General features: G+C 44.0%; 1 protein-coding gene across 1 annotated transcript; it reads left to right on the forward strand.

Annotated features, from left to right (window-relative positions):
* Positions 1–5,929: 5,929 nt before the first annotated feature.
* Positions 5,930–21,501, forward strand: REC114 (REC114 meiotic recombination protein). The gene is made up of 6 exons (XM_030955116.1): positions 5,930–6,100; positions 6,574–6,663; positions 16,305–16,388; positions 19,214–19,378; positions 20,067–20,135; positions 21,340–21,501. Exons 1-6 carry the CDS (start codon positions 5,930–5,932, stop codon positions 21,499–21,501), a joined length of 741 nt encoding a protein of 246 aa, XP_030810976.1.
* Position 21,502: the final 1 nt, after the last annotated feature.

Raw genomic sequence — 21,502 nt, forward strand, 5'->3', positions numbered from 1 at the left:
GAGGTAATTCCAGCTCCTCTTCATATCCAAGACTGTCAGGAATTCAGTTTACAACAATCCCTCTCAGTTCAGACTCTCCCCCTGCTAGGGTCACTCTTCATCCAGCGGTTAAATGAAAAACAGAGTTGATTGTGATGGGAAGTCCTGGCAATGGCTTGGACTCTTTCTGCTGTAATCCTCATCAAATAAGGGGCACACAACAAATTGCTTATCTCCGATCTGCAATTCTCCCCTCCACCCAGCTGTAAATCTGAATTAATTAATAAACGCCCTAATGTTTTCAAGGTCATGGAAAATGAAAAGCACTCAGCAAAATGGATGCACTGACAGTGAAGGGTGTTTGTGGGTGGAGTTTTTATGTAAATGGAAAATCTGTGAGGCAGCAGCTCCTTCATCTGTGCCCCAAGTGCTAAAGTTAGACAACTTACAAGAAAATAAAGGAAATGCAAATAAATTATGTTTTGAACAAATGTGACCTTCCCTGGAAAAAGTGCAAGGCTTTATGCAGCAGAGTCTCAAATCATACAAGGTCACAGACCCCACGAAGTCAGGGTGACACGCTGGCTTTGGTGTGTCCCTGCTGACTGAGGGACAGAGGACAGCTCTGCTTTCTGTCCCCAGCACCTGCTCACCAAAGGCCTGGCACAGGCTGGTCCCTGCCTGCCACACAGGCCTCAGGAGATAAAGCTTCTGTGGCATCTCTGGCCCCTGAGCTGTTCCCAGCTCCTGGCTCTGTTTGAAGCACCCCAGCACAGCCCATGATAACCATGATGCACAGACCCACACGGCTCCTGGGTCTGTGTGCCCATCACAGGCACTGCTCTGGGAATGCCCTCTGAAGCTCAAACACCTTCACAGATTATGTCATCTGGGGAGTAAGATCAAAGGAGCACAGAATGGTTTGGGCTGGAAGGGATCTTAAAAATCATCCAGTGAAGGTGTCACTGAGGAATGTGATATTTGACAAGTTAGGAATGCCACCCCTCAGATAAACAGAAACAAGATGGGAACTTACGGGATCAATCTTTGGAGACACACAACTGAGTAACTGCTGAAAATAGAAAGGATAATGGAAGACACTCAGCTGGGAGCTCATGGTGCTTGAAGGGTGGATTCTCAAGCCAATCTTAATCCTGATATGGCCACAGGAAAGAGTCTGTGAAGTGTAACTGCAAATTACTTGGGGTCCTCAGTGCATCACAGACTGAAGCTGCTGGAGCCAGCCCAGAGGAGGGCACAGAGACATTCTCAGGGCCGGAGCCAGGCTGGGAGAGCTGGGGGGGCTCACCTGGAGAGGAGAAGGCTCCAGGGAAACCTCAGAGCCCCTGCCAGGGCCTGAAGGAGGCTTAAAAAATAAAGAAGGACTTTTTGTACAGGCAGGTAGTGCCAGGACAGGAGGCAATGGTTTTCAACTGCCAGAGGCAGGTTTAGATGGGATAGTAGGAATGAATTTTTTTCCAGAGCAGCTGTGGCTGCCCCTGGATCCCTGGAAATGCCCAAGGCCAGGCTGGACACTGGGGCTTGGAGCACCCTGGGATAATGGCAGGGAATGGCACTGGATGGGCTTGAAGGACCCTTCCAACCCAAACCATTTTCTGAGATTTTGTGGGTGCCAAACACAATTTATCAGACTTTACTTCTACCTTACACTGATACCTGCAGTACACAACATCAAAACCACATTGATTTGGCCTCAGATATTCACTTGAAAATGTAAAGCTTATTGCAAAGGGGTAGATTTTATCAAGGAAAAAAGTGGAACAGCATAAAAGTGATGAGTAAAATTCAGTGCCTGCAGTTCCCACAGGTGAGTGACTGTGTGAACACCTGACAGTCCCCAGGTCAGCAGAGGCCATGGTAGCACAGCCCAGAACAACACCTTGCAATTTCTGAGTAAGAAACCTCAGAGTTCATCTGCCTCCAGGCTGAATCAGGCTGACAGGACTGGATGAGGTGTTCTGGGGAGAGCAGGGCACAGAAGTGCTGTGCACTAATCAGAGATGCTGAGATTTCATCAGCTCTGAGAGACCTGGGCAGGGAGGCTGCTGCCCACAGACCACATTCCAAGGAAAGTAGGAACTGTGTGAAATGTTAATTAATGCAATGAACCTGGGGAAATACCACAGCTACCAACAAAGCAACTAAAGCACAAGACAGCAGTAATTATTACAGCAATCAAAGCAAGAAACCAAATATTCTGAAGAGAACGTTTTCACTAGCCTTTGATTTATGCCACTGTGAGGAATCCCATTCACACCTTGAACACAGCTGGGCAGAAGCAGATGGGAAGTGGTCAGTACCACAGGGAAACTCCAGAATTGCTAAAAAGCACCTTTTGTTGCTCATTTCGATCCATTTCATGCATCTGGCACCCTCGATGGTGTTGATACATTATTTGTCCAAACTGTGTGAGCTGCTTCTGTCCATCCCCAGCACTTGTGGCAAATCTGTGCTCACACTTGACAATAAAGTCACGGTGATGTGATTTTATTGCTGCTGTTATCACCGCCATTATTATTAAAAATCAATAATGTAGATTGTTCAGCAAAACACCCAGTACCAGAATGGACTGCTGTACACCTAACAATTATCAGCACATTATCAAATCCATATGGTGTAAGGAGGGATCTGTGTCCCTGCACTGAGCTCTGCTTTTGGCACTTTCTCTAATTTATTAACAGGAGCAGATACTTCTGCAGTGAGAAAATTAACTTGTACCACTGCAGCCTGTGAAGGCTGAGGCAAACCTGAAGCACACAACAGTGACAAACCCTTGGCATCTAGATGGGATTTGCCATCTCATCTCTTATAAAACACCTTTTAACCTGTCAGTCTCCTGACAGCTTTTACTTGTCTCTTTCTTCTACATTTAATTCCATAATTTTTAAAAACTGGCAGCTTCTGTAGCCTCTGATAAAAAAAAAAAAATCAAACCATCTTTTAACCATTTTCCTCTATGTCTACTCTCTGAATCCAAAGCTAATCATGCAGTCCCCCAAGGAAATTAGAATCTGCAAAAGCTTGTGTATTGGTCTCAACACAATGCTCATTTGACTTTATATATATATATTTATATGTAAAATCACACATTCATGTCCAAAAATGTCCTAGCAGAGGCTAATAAAGCAAAAATCTATGAGGAGATTGAAGTGTCTGATGCTCTTGGTTTCCATCTGCCTCTCTCACACTCACACTTTGACATTTTTGCTTTAGTAAAGTATTAAGTTTTTGTTTTGTTCATGCAGAAGCCAAAAATCACTCTTGGAAAATAAGTCAGTGGAAACTGTTTTCTACAGAAAATAAATGCTGCAAACAGTTTCCTGCTGAAATAGGGGAAAATATTTTACCTACATGTACTCATCGTATTTTTCTCTGACAAAAATGTTCAGCTTCTATAGATTCCAAGAAAGTCCCAAGTCTACTGGCAAATTCTGAACGTTTGACAAGCACAATTCGAGAAAGCCTCGTGGGGAAGCAGTGATTAGAGAAGGCAACTGGCAGCTGGGAAGCCCACGCTGTATTCCCTGTTTCATTACTGATGTCTCTGGATGACCTTGTCAAGTCATTTAATGCCTTTCTGCCTGCTTTTCCCTATCTGCAAAATGTTTAGATAAACACCTCCCTTTTGGAAACTCTGTAAAATTGTTTATTTTGGAAATAGTTCCTTGGATGCTAAACTGGCTCTCGGGTGCAGCATCAGATGAAAAAACACAAGGGCCACAGGACATAAATGTCAATCTAATATTTTCTAATTAAACCATCTAGATTAAATCATGCAGATTAAACCATCACAGTTTAATAGGTTAACCTCATCCCTGAAGGTTTTACTTCAGATGAGACAGTAGTTATTTAATTTTATTTATATCAGCCAACACAACATCATCAATGCAAAGCATACCGGTAAAGAAAAGCAGGGAAAAAATGCCATAAACTTATTTTTTCTGCTTAATTTGATTATTTACCCAAGTTTCATCTTGGTCAGGTGTATTGTAATGCACAGAACTGGGATTAAAGGTACTGGGATGGCACTCTCAGGGCAGGGCATGGCTGAACTCATGGTGATGGGCATCCACCAGCCCACCTGGGACACTCCTGAATGGTGCCAGGCTCCTCTGGGTCCCCTCAATGACCTCAGGCAGCTCATGCACATTTTTAATGCTAATGGGCCAATGTATGTACTATAAATGGAATATCAAAGTGCAGTCATGTCACCATCACTCCTTGTCCAAGGGAAGTGCAGCATTACATCACTGTAGAAACGTCTAATAGCTGAAATGGCGAGGAGAGTGCAATTTTGATTTATTAATCCAGCTGTTTGCTCAGGCTGGCTAAAACCATCGCACACATTGAAAACAGCTTTTTCAACAGACCTCAATTCAGGTATCCCTGTGGCAACTTTAGGAAGTGAACGCCAGCAAGAAATGGAAAGGGAATTGAGAGTGTAGGACAGCGTTTTTACAAAGACTTGCGCTATAAATAAGAAGCTTGACTAGGCCAATATTCAAGCAGCAATCAATTTATTATTTAATATGGTAAAGTACGAGCAATACAGCGCTGGGTACAGTGGGGGAAGTGTTCCCTCCAACTGCACGCCAATAATTGAGGATTACAGGTATTTATAGGGGTACTCATCAGTTTTTTTCAGCAGTTTCTATTTCCAATTTTTTATTCATCAGCAATATTTATGCCAAATTATTACATCACAATTCTATACACTATTGTGATTTAGTTTTTCTCAGGATGTGTTTTTAAAGGAGTATCCCCAGATAGTGGTGGTCCAGTTTCCGACAGAAGGAAGACGAATCCCATCTGGTGCAGTCCAGCTCCCCAGATGTAGGTCCAACCTTTTAATTGCAGAGACTATAAATCTAATAACAGTGATGTCCAGCTTCCCTTGGTCGAAACCATAAACCCTGGAGGTGGTGGTCATCTTCCTCTCTCAAGCTGTTTTTCTTTGCTTCAATTGGGTGTGAGATAAGCATATCTCCTTTATATATTTTCCAAAGCTATAGTTTCAAGGATATAAGTAATATTCTAAAATTATACTTCAAAAGGTTATTGTTGCAGAGCTCTTTATGGATGAACTATAAGCAAAAAGCAACATCTTTAACGCTTTAATTCCAATGCTCCTAAATCAACTAGGGTAAATTTCAAAGGCCTTTTTCCATGCTTTATTTTCCTCAGTTATTATTAAAATTCACAGCTCTCCCACTGTCGGTGCACTCACAAATACACACGTTGCCTGTTTGTACCTGACACGAAACACAGCTTTGTATTTCACACTTGTCGCTTTCTACCTGAGGAAGGATGCACGCTGACATCTTGGCCAGGTTCCACGGGCATGTCACAGGGGCAGGGACAGAGAGAGATTCACATTCTCGTTTTCCTCCTTGCTGTGCAGCTCCGACCGCGCTCCCTCACGCCACAAAATGGCGGCCACGGCCTCCGCGCGCCTCTCTCCCCTCAGCGCCGACAGCCGGACGCGCCACATCGTCACGGCCGTGGGCTGCTTGGGAGCAGGGAGAGGCTGTAGCCACGCGGCCCTTGGAGGGGGAGAGGAAGAAGAGGAAAAGGAAGGAGACGAAAGAGAGAAGGGAGCCAGGAGCTGTGCGCGCCATCGCTGAGGCGAACGAAACGACCGCACCTCAAAAGGCTGGGCAGCCACGGAAGGTGCCGCGCGAGCCCCCGCGCGCCTCGCGCTGATTGGCGAACAATTCCCGCCCCTCGCCCTCTCCGTCTTCCTATTGGCTGCTGCTTCCCGCCCAGCTCCCGCGCGCTGCCCGCCGCCGCCCCTCAGCGCCTTCAGCCCCTTCAGCGCCCTCAGAGCCCTCAGAACCCTGAGCCCCCTCAGAGCCCTAAGCCCCCTCAGAGCCCTCAGAACCCTGAGCCCCCTCAGAGCCCTAAGCCCCCTCAGAGCCCTCAGCGCGGGATGGCGGCAGCTGGCGGCGGTCGTGGCTCCCAGCCTGGGCTGGCTTCGGCACCGGGCGCCGCCGGCGACACCTCCCTCCTCGGTAGCGCCACGGTGTGGCCCTTGAAGCGCTACGGTCGCTTCCTCCCCCCGAAGGACGGTGACGATGAGGGGCACAACACATCTTGGAAGGTGCCGGCGGCGCGGGGAGGGCGGTGGGACGGTGTGGGGTAACTGACTCTGCTCTGAGGCAAACACGAATAAATGAGGTCTTTCAGGTGTCTTTTTGCGAGTCCAGAGCTAAAGCAGGAATCGGGAGAGATTTTATTTCATGAATTATTAATGATGATACATCAGAGTGTTAGTGGCCCACTTTTTTTTTATTCCTTCATTCAGCAGTAACCTGTGATATTAAAATCTAGAGATGAAGGTGGAAGAATCCAGAGGGTTGTCCCAAGTAGTTGAATCTGGAGGTATAATTAGTGAAAAAATAATTTAATGGGCCTCCTGTCTGTGGGACTGAAGGGTAAGTTGCATTAGTGAGATATGAATTAGATACCTGGCTTCTAACAGCAACCTTTGAGACCTTTTATTTGGCACTAGAAATGGGAATTGTAGATTCTGGGCTTGCAGGGCCAGATTTTCCTTTGTTTGTCTTTTTAAAGGTGTTTGAATCAAATGAAGAATCAGGCCCTCTTGTCCTTACCATTGTGGAGTCTGGCCATTTCTTTATTTCCCAAGGGCGAACAGTGCTGGTAAGTTTGTCATGTATAAGGAACATTTTTCCTTCATGTTACCATCAGAATTGACTTGGTTTCGTTTCTCAGCTTCATCTTCTCTCCCACTGAGTGGGAACTGTCAATTTAGTTTTGCTCATGGTAATTCTCATGTGCTGCTTTCCCTTCACATTTATCAGAATAATACTAAATGCAGTATTTCCTTCTGAGGATCCAGATTTCTTCTGCTGTTCTAAAAATCTAGATTAAGAGGTAATGCTAAGTGTTGCTGATGTTGAAAGATATTTGGGGTTTTTTTTCATGATTCTTCTAAGAAAACAGGAACATTTCTAAACAATGTTTAGAAATAGGTAAAACTATAATTTGCTGGATGGTCCAGCTGACTGCTTGCCAATGACCTGCTGGAATTTTGGTTTGACAATCTAGTTTATCAAAGAGTTTGTATTTTCTATGCTGGATGATGAGATTTAACATACAACGTAAGATCCTTGGAGACAAAATCCAAACTTGTGTCAATGGTTTTCCTGTAACCTGCACTTGCTTAAGCATACCCAGCTACTAAACTGAAGATTTCACAATGACACCAAAAGGAAAATTGTGTCTAGAAGGAGTGGGTTTGGTGCTCTGACACAGAAGACCTTGTGGAAGGTGGAATTAAGTGTGTTCAGTGCACATCACCAGTACTCAGTGGTGATAACGAGGAGGAGCTGGCTGATAAATGTGTTAGAAAGGTATTACAAACTACTGGAAGATGCTGCAGTGTAAAGATAGCAAAGCTTTTTTAACAGAATGTATGAGACTGTGTTGCAGCTTTAAATATGTATAAGCTTATAAATTAGTTTTTACTGTGCCTCTTAAAGGGTCATAAACTTATAGAAATTTAAGTATAGGGCAGAACCATGGATACCCTTGAATTTTTTTGGCTTGTGTGTTAAGAACATTGAATAGTTAATGCATGATCTAACAGAGAGCTGCTACTGGGGATGGCCCTCAGCTCATTTAGTGAGAACAAGGTAAAAAGGGACTGTGGAAAGCATTTTAGCAGTTGTGTTGAATAAGGAAAAGGAAAGAGGTTTTGAAAATGTGGATGGAAATGAGACTTGCTGCCATCCCTTAGCCCATTCTGCTTGGAATGGCTCAGTGCAGGATGCTCCTGTTCCTGTCAGTGACCAGTAACTGACATTCCTCTGAAGTCCTTGAGATAACCATATAAAAGCTAACAGCACTTCTGATAACTAACCCAAGTGCAGAAAAGGCACAACCCAGAGCTGCAGCCCTTCAAAGACTTGGCTGGCAAAGGCTGGATCTGGCAAGTAACAGGGCAGATAAAAGTGTGCTGTGGGGAAGGATGAAGGATCAGAAAAGCTGCCAAAAACTTGGCTGAGAAAAGCACTTTCTTGCAGCTCTTGTGTTTAGTGGCCAGTGAAGCTTTCAGGCAGCTGCTTTGCTTGAAATGCCAGATGAGGAATTTCTATGATGTATCAGGACTGCTCCAGCTTCTGTGAGACACTGAGATACTGTGGGAGCTATCACATAGTGCAAGAGAGGTGGAACAGACATGCTTGGTAGATGTGACCAAAATATAATACTGAGAGTTCAAAAGAAAAAAAAAAGTTGTTTTGGTTTATTTCAAACATTAATTTTGGCAACCTTAAAGTTGACAGACTAACATTTCGAATTTGTTAAAGAAAAGTTACATAAAGTTGGTTTTACAGCCTGTGGATTGCTTTGGGTGCAGCTCTTTGAGCAGGAGTGTTTGGGCTGGTGGCACAGGTGTGTTGTGTGCCTGCAGGGCTGAGCTGGGGAGACTGGTACGTACTGGGACTGTGGGTTTCTGAGATTGGAGCAGCTGCAGTCCTCTCCCTTGTCCTCTTGAGCCTGCCTGAGGGGCTGAAAACCCCCCAAATACCCCATGTGCTCATTTTCATAGGATCTCAGCGTGGTTTGGGCTGGCAGGGACCTTACAGCTCATGCAGTGCCAGGGGCCGGGACACTTGCACTGTCCCCAGAGCTCCAGCCAGCCTGCTCTTGAGCACTGCCAGGGATGGGCCATTTTGCAAACTCCTTCCTGAGATGCCACATAAAAACAAACCACCCTGCAGTGCTGCTCAGGCTGTATTTTGCTGCAGAAATCATCAGAAATGGTTAATCCCAGTGGCTCCATCTCCCTCCAGTGCAGCTGTCAGTGCTGTCACAAACCTGTCACAATATTTAAGCAGGCTTTGCACAACCAAGTACAGCCCGTGCCTGGAGCCTGTCACACTCCAGATCCACTCACTGGGGGTCCATTGTCCTGTTCTGTCACAGGGGATCGTGCACAGCTCCTGCTCCACAGGGAATGCAGCAGCTTTGGTGGGATGCTGCAGCTGCTGGCACGATGTCACTTGTGCTCTCACTTCCTCTGGCTGGCCTGGGCTGTGTCCCTTGGATTGCCAAGGTGTCCTCCCACACCTGTGTGCTGCCTTACATTGAAATTCCCTCTGGTGTGCTCACAGAACTGCATCCTTTAAACTGTTGCTGCATTGTCTTTTGATCTGTCTCCTAATCCCTACTTTGCAGCCCTTTTCATGTGCTCCAGGCTCCTGGTTTGAGAGAACTGGATAACAATTATTGTAGCTTTGTACTTCTGCACAGGAACAAGATCTGGGTCACAGGGACACATTTCCTTCTCAACGTGCAGAACTTCAATTTTTGTAACATTTTCATTGATGAATAATAAAAGGATTTTTTTTTTCTGTTTCTCACCTGTGAACAACATTTGCACAAAACTGAGAGTTGTGAAGAAAAATTTCTGTTTTGCTGATGGCTGGATCAGTATCCATAGTAGGAACAATATTCAAGTGTTTCTGACTGCTATCAAAATATTCTCTCTGTGATGGGTGTGTACTTACATATTCTCTTAGTCCTTTTAATTTTATTGAAGTAGGAAAGTTAAGAAACCTTTTCCTTAGGGCCCACTGGCTCTTTTATGATCCGTTTCTAAGAACAATATTTATAAAATAGCAATAAAATACTCGCATATCCTAACAACTGTTGTTTTTAATAAATACAGGAACAACTGTTTTCCTTCTGAAATACCATCTATTCCTTGTGTAATGGAATGAAGAGGAGGTAAATGGAACTTCAGAGCATGGAACATAAAAATCTCTGATGCGTAATGCAAATTAAAGAGTGTTTTGATTTGTTTTGTTTTATTTTATTTTATTCTTTTTTAAACCAGATTCTTCATTTGGAATTAAATTATAGAATGTATTTTTAGGAGCTGTTTTTGCTGCAGTGTTGTCTAACAGACTGCATATTTGATGGTACAAAAACCTCATTCTTGTCTACTGTAGTCAGTGGAATTTTACAGAATATCTCAACAGCATCTCTGGTAATTTCTGGCCATGCTCAAGATACATCATGTTCCATTTACCACAACTCTTATTTCCTTTCCCCTCTCTATCAACACATCATGGAAATTATATTTTGGTGTTTTATTCAGTGCAATTATTTCTGGTGCTAGAATTCATAATATCCTACAAATGAAACAAATTGAAATTGTGAAGAGGACTTACTTAATAGGATAAAATTAATCCAGAATAATTGATTTGTGACCTGATCTTTTGAAGTGTAGACTGAATGTCCTTAGTGCCCTCCTGCTCCCCTCATGACTTCCAATAAGCTTAGGGTACAGTAGATTCTAACTCATTAATTAGGCAAGCATTCAGCAGGCATCCTCATGTTCCTGATGCTCTCTTTGCAGGGCCTGAAGCTCAGGCACCAAATTTTGCAGATGAGATTCACAGCAGTGCCCTGGGCAGAGCTGGTCCCTGTGCAATAAATGAGGGCTCCTGACAGGGAGCTGGGCAGTGAGCAGGTTGCTAATGCTGCTTTGTAGTAGAGCCCTGCAAAGCCACAGAAGTTGTTCTTTTATTCAAGTTTTGTTGGATTATTTAGTACCACAATTGCAGTTCAACAATCTCAATTTCAGGTTGTTTATTTCAACATGTGCTGTTGGACGTGATTGTTTTGGACGAGCTGAGAGTCTCCTTCTGCATCAGCTTTCCCATTTCTGTTCCATGTCAAGGGCTCCTGCTCTTTCCTTTTCTCTTGCCCCAATTCTCCTAAACCTAAGTGTCACAGACATCCTTTTTGTGAAAATCCTTTCTTAGGATTTTTCCTGCTGAAGCTGAGAAGTTTCAGCAACAAGATGTAAACAATGGTTATCTGCTGCTGTGGAATGCAACAGGTCCGTCTGTGATTGGCCCATCTTGGATGTTTATAATTAATGGCCAATCAAGAGTCGAGCTATCTCGGACAGAGTCCGAGAGAGCTGCTTTTGTTATGATTCTTTCCTATTCTATTCTTAGCTTAGCTTAGCCTTCTGAGGAAGCCTTTCTTTCTTTTCTTTTTAGTATAGTTATAATGTAATATATATATATCATAAAATAATAAATCAAGCCTTCTGAACATGGAGTCAACATTCTCGTCTCTTCCCTCACCTGAAAACCCCAGTGACCACTGTCACACCTAAGCTCTTAGAATTTTTATTTTTTGAGATTAGTGATGTCTATTAATGAAGCATATTCACCCTGGAGTTTAATGTGTGCTATCAGTCTGGGAAGTACATACTTTACACTGAGAATGAAAGAATACATTACTGAGACACCCTGAAAGAGCTTCAGCCAGCTCATCCCTGAGCATCCAGTTCCCTTCTCTGTGTCACTGGGAAAAAATCCCCAGAGCAGCTGAGGCTGTCACTGAGGTACTGAGGTGTGTGCTGAGGGGAGGGCCTGTGTTTGCTGTGCCATGCAGAGCCCTGCTCCTGCAGGCAGTGTTTGCACTTTGGCCAGAGCCATTCTCTGCCTTGTCCCCTCAGGGGTGGCTCTGTGTGCCCTGCATTCCCTCCCTCTCCAGCCTCCCCGCCTGTGTGCACTGGTATTGTTAGCTTGGATGGGACATATTTATACATAATTAGGGTTTGAGAAGAAAAAAGGGGTTTTTTGATGTGTTTTTTAGCTTATATACTTTTAATAAAGCGTGATCTTAAGTTATTAATTATATTACAACAATTTATTATATTTCTTGGTTCAAAGCAATTAGCGTTAATATAACTAAAAACTTTTATAACACTTTAATAAAATAATATTTAATAAAATATGTATATACATTTATTTATGCACATAATTTAATTTATAAAAAATTTCATGTATTTTTTAAAACCTATTTTTATGCTAACAGTTTTGGTTTTTTCTTTGCTATAAATACACTTCAAAATCATTAATTATTATTTCTTCTATTAACTTAGCTTTGCTTACAAAGTAGCTATTAAACCCCTCCATAGTGCACATAGAGCACTCTGCTGAATGACTTCAGCCCTGTGTGTTCTCTGCCACAGTCAGACAGGCTTCAGAGCAAGATGGGAGGGTCTAGGAGATTGAGGCTCAAAAAAGGATCATGCAAAGCTTAACATCCTTTTGTTCCTTACTCCTGTCTCTGTGTCTTGAGTGGTAGGGTTGGAAATGTCTGCAGGGACAACTTTGTGCTTCCCTTGCTCTACAGGTTGTCTTGGTTTGGGATTTTTTAGGGATTTTTTTGTTCATGTTGGCTTTTCTGATCTTGACTCAATTTTCAAGATAGCTCATGCTGCAGAAATCAAGCCTGATGTATTTGGCCTTGATTAGATTTTGGAAATAGATACAAAAATTTCTACTTCCAGGTGTGTTACAATTTCTACTTCCAGGTGTTTATAATGCAGACTGGAGTGAAATTATGTGAGAAGTTTAATTTTCACAACTCTATTCTACAGTCATTAATGAAGAATTTTTAAATAGAAAACTTTTTAATTTTTAAATAGAAAACTGTTTATTCTAGGAAAAAAGTGTAAAATGACTGATATATCAAGCCTGATATATTTGGCCTTACTTAGATATTGGAAATAGATACAAAAATTTCTACTTCCAGGTGTTCATTAATGAAGACTGGAGTGAAATTATGTTAGAAATTTAATTTTCACAACTTTATTCTACAGTCATTAATGAAGAACTTTTAATTTTTAAATAGAAAACTGCTTATTCTAGGAAAAAACTGTAAAATGGCTGATGTATCAAGCCTGGTGTATTTGTCCTTACTTAGATATTGGAAATAGCTACAAAAATTTCCAGGTGTGTTACAAGGTAGTAATGAAGACTGGAGTGAAATTATGTTGGAAGTTTAATTTTCACAACTTTATTCTACAGTCATTAAGGAAGAATTTGTACTTTTAAAATAGAAAACTGCTTATTCTAGGAAAAAAATTATTAGAAATACATAACCATTTTATACCTTATTAAAACAAAACACTATAACATAAATAAAAACTCATAAACATCTAAATGTAAACAAAAATACCATCTTACAATTCAATCCCAACTTTAACAAATAAAACCCAAAAAAACCATGAAGTAGCAATCCTGTGTGAAGAACACCTATCCGTGTCAAGATTTCCCTAAAGAAACAGAGATAACCAACAACTAAAAACTAGAAAAATCCCCAGAGAAAAAAGAAGGGGAAAAAAATCCCCTCAAAATCCCTAGAGACTATTAAAACAGTTAAAGCCAAAACTAAGTAAGTCAATTAAAGAACTGACCTCATCCTTTCCTGTTCCCAGCTGAGTCCTTACTCCATAGCAGGATACAATACCTACATTCCTTTGAGCTGGGAAATTGAAGAACAAACTGGTGCATTTGCATTTCATTGGCCTGGTAGAAGAGGCAGCCCAGACTGGAGAATGTGTCTCTAGACCATTCTGGGGTTTGGTTTGTCTTTTTTAGTACTGGTTGTGATTTAAGGGCAGACTAGATCATGTTTGTGAGCAAGGAAAAGCTTTTCCTCCTAAGCTATTGTTTACAGAGAGTTTTGTTTGGAAACATCTGGCTCGTGCATGAGCGTGTCCAAAGAAGTGATGCAAGCCAGCATAGCTGAACTGCTACACAAATAACATTTCTTAGATACAGAGTCATTTTCTGTTCAGATAGGGTTGCAGTCTAACAAAACTTAGATAATCTATTCCTGTGTTGTTTAGCACCACAGGGTTTCTAAATGCTACAATAAAAAATATTCATAAATCACACACAATACCTTCCAGCACAGCTCACAGCCCTCATTACACAGCAGGTTTCTGAATGCTGAAATGTGAAGTCAGAACACAAGTATTTCCCAGTCAGTGCTGGATCTATGGCTGTGAGGCTGGATCAGCATTTCTGGCTCCTGCCTCCTGGCAGCTGTGGTCACATCTTGCCTGCTTCCAAAACATTTGGGAAACATCTTGCTTTGTTTTCCCCTTCAGCTTAATTCCACTCAGTCCTCCCTCTGAGAAACTTAGATTTTGGTCACAGATGTAGGGAAGAATTTTCCTTTACCCCACTTTAGTTACAAGTTCTGTCATGGAGAATAACAGGCTATGTGCTTGACTGAACACTGATGACCAAACTAAATAAAATGTTGCTGTTTCTCTCTTCACATGATGAACATTTGGGCTCTCGTGTCCCTGCCCCGTTCCAGGCTGCGTTTTGGGCATATTCTGGTTAATTTTACACTGCCCTCTGGCTTTGCCCTGCCTGGCTGGCTCAAGGGAACAGCACCGGCCGCTGGTTCGCTGCTCTGGCAGCCTGGTGGCAGCACCGAGGCAGAAGGAACGCTGCTTTTCTCTGTGCCATCGCCCACACCCAGAGCGTGTCGAGGGTCAGTCCATCACCTGTGCGAAGGCTCAGTGGACTGTAATCCCAAATTACTGCCTTGCAGCTCCCAGGCCCTGCCCCACGCACAGATCCTCCTGCCTTCCAGCAGGCAAGGGACACATTCGTTGTGTTCTTCCTCTTGTTGCTCTGATTAATTCACCTGACTCCACATGCACTGCCTGGAGTGCCCCAGGCCAGGCTTGGAGCACCCTGGGACAGTGGAAGGTGTCCCTGCCCATGGCAGGGGGTGGCACTGGATGAGCTTTGAGGTGCCTCTCAACCCAAACCAGGCTGTGATTCTGGGAATACAGGGACAATGATTTTAAAAATAAAGTGGTTAAATTTATACTTCAGTTAAATCGAATTTGGGGGTTGGAATTGGATAATCAGGAGTACATAAATAAAAATTCCAAATGCTGGCTTTTCCCACTTGTTTTACCTCAGAAGCAGAACATATGAAAGAACCTGGGAAACATCAATAAAATAGTTAGTAGGAAAATTAAACGGTGACTGCCTTCTATAATTTCTTTGAAAACAGTTATTATTTTAAGGAGACAACATTTGTTCAACCTCCATCTCCAGTGAAAGGAAAAACACTGTAAAACCAGACTGAATATGGGAATAGCTATATTTAAATAAACAGTTGGTGTGTCTCCAAAACAGAAACTACTTGAAATGAACAGAACAAGCACAAGTAGCCTAGGGAGGGAATGGTTTGGAATTGCTTCACTGACAGCATTTGGGGTTTGGTTCAGCCTCTCCCCATTGTTCCCCAGGTGATCTCTCCCTGTTGTTCTGACCTTTGGGCCTTTCCTGCTTAGCACATCCTGCCTTGGGGCGTTCTGAGTGTGTTCAGTGCAGAGACACTGCAAGGACTGGCCCTCTTACCTGCTGTCAGCACCTGCTTTTGCAGCACACAGGGCAGTTCCTCTCTGCCTCTGAGCCCAGCTCCTTTGGGAATGGCCCTTCCCTGCTGGCTGACATTCTGGAGTCTGTCACAGCAGGTGTCTGCCATCCAGTCTGCCTTTGCTTCAACTCTTCACAGTTTTTGAGAGATTCCTCTGGGAAGTGCAGCTAAAAATCTGCATGAGACTGTAGAGCCAGTGGCAGCACAGGAAAGCAGCAGTCACTGAGGTGATTCCTGTTCCTAAATAGGATGGCAGATGGTTTTGCAGCCTGGACCCACCTAACATGGATGGCGACTGTGGCAAACACCACAGGCCTTCAGGATGGACCTGACTTGTGGGGTTTGGCCCTTAGGACCCCTTGAAAGCAGCCCGGGCTCAAGCCCTTGGTCACTGAAAGTATTGTGAGTTTGGATAAAACGGGTGCCTGATGTCCTCCTGCCCTAACACTGATTAATTGTTTGGGGTTTTCCCCTGGACTTTGCTCAGTAATGGCTCAGAGTGCCTTGGCAGACACAGTCCGTTGCCTTGCAGTTGCTTTTCCCTTTCCTGAGGTGTTTTTACAGGAGCTGAGCAGCCTGTCGAGTTTGAAGAGACTGACAGTGATGCAAGTGGAGTATAAAAACATCTTTATCCAATTAAGGAAGCTGCTGCTGGGTTCCCTCAGTGCCACCTGGAGCCTGTATCCCGCGGGGCTGGGATACAGCGGGGCTGTGCCATTCCCCGGCTTCGCCTGCCCTCTGCTGCCCTCCCGGGCAACTTCAGCGCTCAGGGCTCCACTCCCACCTGCTTTATTCTGCTTTTCAGGGGTTCCATAGCATGCACAAATGTACATGTACAGAGGGATGGAAATCACAACATATTTCAACAGTGTTGTTACTGGATTTAATCCCTGGAGTGGTAAAACTTCCACAGTGGCAGTTGTTTGACAGCTCCAAAAACTGCATAGCTGCAGTGACTGATCCTCATTAGGGCTTTAATTACATCACACAACTTAAACATGTGCTCCTGGCTGCTGCTGTTTGCTGGGCTACTGGTTTGTGCTTTATTTTAGGAAGGCTTTTCCCTGATCGATTCCCACAAGTGGCTGAAGATAGTGAGGAGAGCAGAGTGCCTGCTGCTCCAGGCACAGGCCAAGGTGAGCTGAGCTCCTTGCAACATCCCTAACGTGTAACAGAGATGGAGAAAACCTCTCCCTTTTGGCTACATTAAACTAGAAGGTGTCAATTATCTATGTAAATTAGAATATTTTTTTACTCGATAGTAAACAAGAATAGATTAAATATTGATATCTTTTGTAACTGCTAATATTCAGTTTTTAGACTGCTCTCTGACAGTTAGCTGCTAAAACAGCCAGACTGGTTTTATTTCCCCCTCTATCTGCCATGGCTAACAAAAAGATGAAGCAAATCTTTTCCAAGATTCCTCTGAGTCAGAATGCACTTCAGCAAACAAACTCTCTAACCAAGCAATAACTGAGCCATTTTGTGGCTCCTGGCACAGCAGCAGGGTGGTGGTTAAGGTGTTTGGTACTCAAGGAAACAAAAACGACATGGGTTTCTGGTCAGCCACTCAGCTCTCCTGATGTAAAGTGGTTGGTTTGCCTTTAAGTAATCAAACAGCACTTTCTTCTTACCAATTCATGTAAAAATCAGAGTTTTTTGTTCTTAGATGAACTCTGATACTCTGTAAGTATCTTAGTGTTTTAAATTCATGGGTTATGCCTGAAACTAAAACACCTCTGCACTCTGCTTTCTATCAGCTTGTTAAGAAAACCTGGCAAAGATGAAGGCAGCTGGGGCAGGAATTAGTTCTGCTGAACCTGCAGGCTGTTCCTTCCCAGTTACCAGAGCCAGTCCCCCAGTGCAGCACCAAGGGATTCTGCTGCTTCTCACCAGCAAGACAAAACCAACATCACACTCACTGCCAGGCTCCAGCAAACCTCTGAGGGGCACTTCGGGAAAGGAGGAATTTCAACAGCCTGAAATTAATTTGGTGCATCTCAGTGTTTACTTACCATAAATTCACCCAATTTCAACTGCAGTGGTTTTACCACACAGCTTCTCTACTTTATATCCCAACAGTGGATGCAGCTTCTGGGCTCATCCTTATGATAAACTTCTGGTTTATCTTGTACTCCTTGTTTTTTGTAAGTCATTAATACTGCATTTACAGTGCAACTTGCTCATCACTTCAAACATGGCTTCAGTGGGGCACTGTGGCTCTTAGCCAGCACTATGAGTTTCAAAACTATGGACAGGAACAAGATTAATCTTCTTAATAATTTTGCAAGAAATAATTTCCCTTCATACTGTTTCCTTGAGCTCAGCCCCCCAGCCCAGCATGGAAGAGGTACAAATGTAATGATTCCATGACATCAGGGGTCTTTAATACTTCAGCTTTTGTGTGATTCAGGTGTGACTGCCCAGCCCTCAGTTTATGCTATAAACCTTGACATATCACAGCTCTCTTTCCACAAAGGAACAATGTTTAATTTTCAAAGTCCACTGTTGTTTATGAACTGCAAACTAAAGTATTTACCAGTCCTTGTGAGAAACCCAAAGGAGTCCAAATAGCTCAGCCCCAAAATTAATTTGGGGATCTAAACAAGCAAGTGCTCTTTGAAAGTGTCCTAAGGAAACTCCAGCCGAGTTCCTTTTGTGTCACTGAAATGAGAACTCACCTGTCTGGCATTGCACAGCTCAGTGCCTGGCTCTGGGAGGCTGCCCCAGTTCCTTAATTAATGAAGGCAAATCCAGCTGGGCACTGGCAATGAGTGCCACACTTCACATTAGTTTGACATTTTTCCCTTTAGAAAACACTTAGCCAGGCTTTTGTGCTTACCCTGCCCTAAAAATCTTTTTATGGGATTCCAACATCTTCAAGCAGCAGGCATGTAAACACAGGGGCTGTCAACAAGAGCTGCCTCATCTCTGAGACAGGAGCTTTAAAGTGAGAGGTGTCCTCGTGTTCCAGCACTGTGGGATTAAAATGGGCATTGAAAATGGGGCTGACACTGGAACCTCAGGAAGATGGAGACCTAAATAAACCAGGCTGGGCCAAGGAGAATTTGCTGCTTTTTTAGTACTTAAAAAGTTTTTTAAAATTGAAATTTCAAGATCAAACAGAAAGTTCCATTAATTCACTCTCTAAACACTGAATATGCACCTCCCTTACGTCAGCTCAAGGTGCTTAGGCCAAGCTTATCACACACCATTGATTCCATCCCCATTTCAGGGCACTTTGCTGAACCTGGGGCACTTATTTAAAATACCAATTATGGTACAGCCCAACAACCTGCTCTGGGGGGTCAGAGCTATCTGGCAGTTTTCAATAATTTTTAGTATCATTTCACTCTTTGAAGTAATGCATTTGAATTTCCTGCACTCCTATTCAACGTGCTGGTTTCTGTTCAAGGAACATTTAGGTGAGAGCCAAACTGAATGTGTTGGTTTAGCTCCACACAGGCAGACCAGGTAGGGTTGACTTTGTATCAGGAACATAAATCCTAACTGGTCTATGCCATTCCCAGAATTTCTAGTTCAGATCCAGAGTTAACTTCTGCTTACTCTTGTGCCATTTTTGTGTCACAAATAACTATGCAGAGCTGGCACACCTTACAGTATACTACCTGCAGCAACAATAAAACTTTAATTTTCCTGCTATGTGTAAAAGCTGAGTCCTGGCAAGGCTCGTCCACTTGAATTAATGACAGGTGCCCTTGCATCACTTATCCCTTTTGTTGCATATTTTCACCTGATTTTCAAATCAGCAATCACAGTCTTCTGGTTAAGCTGCTGGGAAAAACTAAAAATACAGCAGGAAAACATATTTGTTTGTTTTTAAATTGGCAGAGTTATCCACAAATCTATTGCCTTCTTCTCGACTCCAACAAGCATGGATTTAATCCAAGCAGTTGGAGGGGATTCCAGGCTGATTTGCTTTCCCTGTGGTTCTGAGCAGAGCGAGTGCCGCATGTTCCGCGTGCAGTTCGGAGGCAGCTGCAGGGAGGAGGTGCAGGAGCACTGCTGCAGCTGCGTCCACAAACTCAGCCAGTTCCTCCCGGTGCAGGGGGCTGAGGAGCAGAGCCTCAGCCAGGAGAGCCAGGCCATGGACACCGAGCACGCAGTAAGTGAGCACACACACCCAGAAGCACTCACCTTTGCCTGCCAGAGCTGCATGTGAGGAGTTTCTCACAGCTCTGACACTGGCTGCATGAAATGGGAGTTGGGAAATTAGTTGGACAGGGCAAAAAATTATCAGAGCCACAAAGTCACCCTGGCTCCTGGCTCCTTTCTGTGTGCTCCTGCTTTGCAGTGGTAGTAGCTGCTACAACTGCATATTTACAATTTGATCCTAACCTGGCACATCTAAAAGCCATCTCAGGAGGAACAGAATGTTTCCCCTCTCCAAGACAAAATCCTCAGGTCACTGGAAAAGGCAGAGACAGACAGCATTTTCCAGGGTGATTATTCCAAAATCTCCGCTCTCTTGGGTATTTGGATCTATGGAAAAGAAGCAGTGTGCTCTTGTGAGCATCCATCCAAAACATTCTTTGAAGTTACTCCTAGGAAGTTGTTTGTGACTTCAGTTCAGCTAACAGGCTAACAGGCCTGTAGTTAAACTGTCATGTCTTTAATTTTTAAAGACTGGAGCAGATGTGCATGCAGGTTCCATAAAAAGATGTCTTTTTACTGCAGAAGGTAGCTGAGCACATTCCCTTCCCGTCAGTGCTAAAAATGGAACTGCTTCCCCCCCTGCACATACCCACACTCTGCTTGGTAACAAGCCCTTATTTGCATTTGGTATTTTCTAGCCAGATGAGCCTCTCTCAGACTCCTGCACAAGCCTTGGAGAAAGAAGATCTGTAGCACAGCTTGCACAGGTAAAAAACAAACATCTCCTGTTTAGAGTCTGTAACTGAGCCTGAGAATGAGCTGTCTCAGATTCCATCTGGGAAATGCCTTCCCTGAGCATTGGGATGCCATCAAGTACACCAGCAAAACACTGGATCTGTGCAATGATCCAGAGCCAGGGAATCGGCAGCAAAACAAGGTGTTTGGTGGTGTAATCACCCATCTGAATAGGAATAAATGACACACTGAGAGCAAAGAAATACCCAGAGGCAACATCCAAAATGTATGGCTCTGGCACTGGTTTGACTCTGCAGAAATGACTTGTGCAGATCAGAGCTGAAGCCTGAAAATATCAATCAAGGAATCACAGAATATCCCATCTAACCCTGCTCTCTGGCAGTGGGAACCCATTCTCCTTTGTCCCCAGTCCCTCTCCAGCTCTCTGGGAGCCCCTTTAGGCACTGACAGGTGCTCTGAGGTTCCCCTGGACCCTTCTCAACCCTGACCCACAGCAAAGCATCCCCATATTCCATGGACAGCTTCACTGAGCAGTTCTGGGTAAATACCTGGAAGTCAACAGTTGCTCATTTACTGGAATTCAGGCCAGTGCAGAAGCAGGTGAGCAGAACTGCTCTTTTCTGGTTTGGTGCAGTTCCTTCTCTGTGTTTTCCCAACCCTTCTTTAGTAGTCACTGGCTAAGCATAGAATCCCAGAGTGGGATGGATTGGAAAGGACCTCAGAGGTCACCTCATTCCAACCCCAGTGCCACGATGCCCAGAGTTCTCCCACCACCATGGGAAAAAGCTGGGAGAGGGGATTAAACACGGATGAAAAGGAAGTTTTAAGATAAAAGCCCCATAGTTTACTTCTAAAAAACATTTGGCTAAATGAAAAGCTTGCAAGTGCACACTTGGTTATCCCCACACATCCATGTGGCAGCACGTACAGCTCATAAAGAGTGTACAGTGATTACAGAATGGATACTCAACAGGAAGCCACAGTACCCAGGAGATCGGCATTTCCAGGGTCCATTTCCAGCTGAAATAATTGCAGTGTAAAAGCTACACTGGAATCACACCCGGGCATCAGAGAAAAGCTCACACACACAGATCCCAGCTGACTGATGGCACTCCAACCCAGGCAACTCCATGTTCCTGCAGCACCCAGGAGGGCTGGGCTGTGGCTGTGTCCCTGTGTCCCACTCAGGGCCCCCTTCCCACCTTCCATTGGCAGTGGGTGCTGCGGCAGCGGCCGGAGCTGCCTGCGGCGCTGCGGCAGCCGGCCTGGAGCGCCCGGGAGCTGGGAAACTTCATCCGCCTCTGCCTCATGGACCAGCACTTCCCTGCCTTCGTGGAGGACGTGGAGAGGGAGCTGCACAGGCTGGCCAAGGAATGAG

Source organism: Camarhynchus parvulus, chromosome 10 (assembly GCF_901933205.1).
Source record: "Camarhynchus parvulus chromosome 10, STF_HiC, whole genome shotgun sequence".
NCBI classification, from domain to species: domain Eukaryota; kingdom Metazoa; phylum Chordata; class Aves; order Passeriformes; family Thraupidae; genus Camarhynchus; species Camarhynchus parvulus.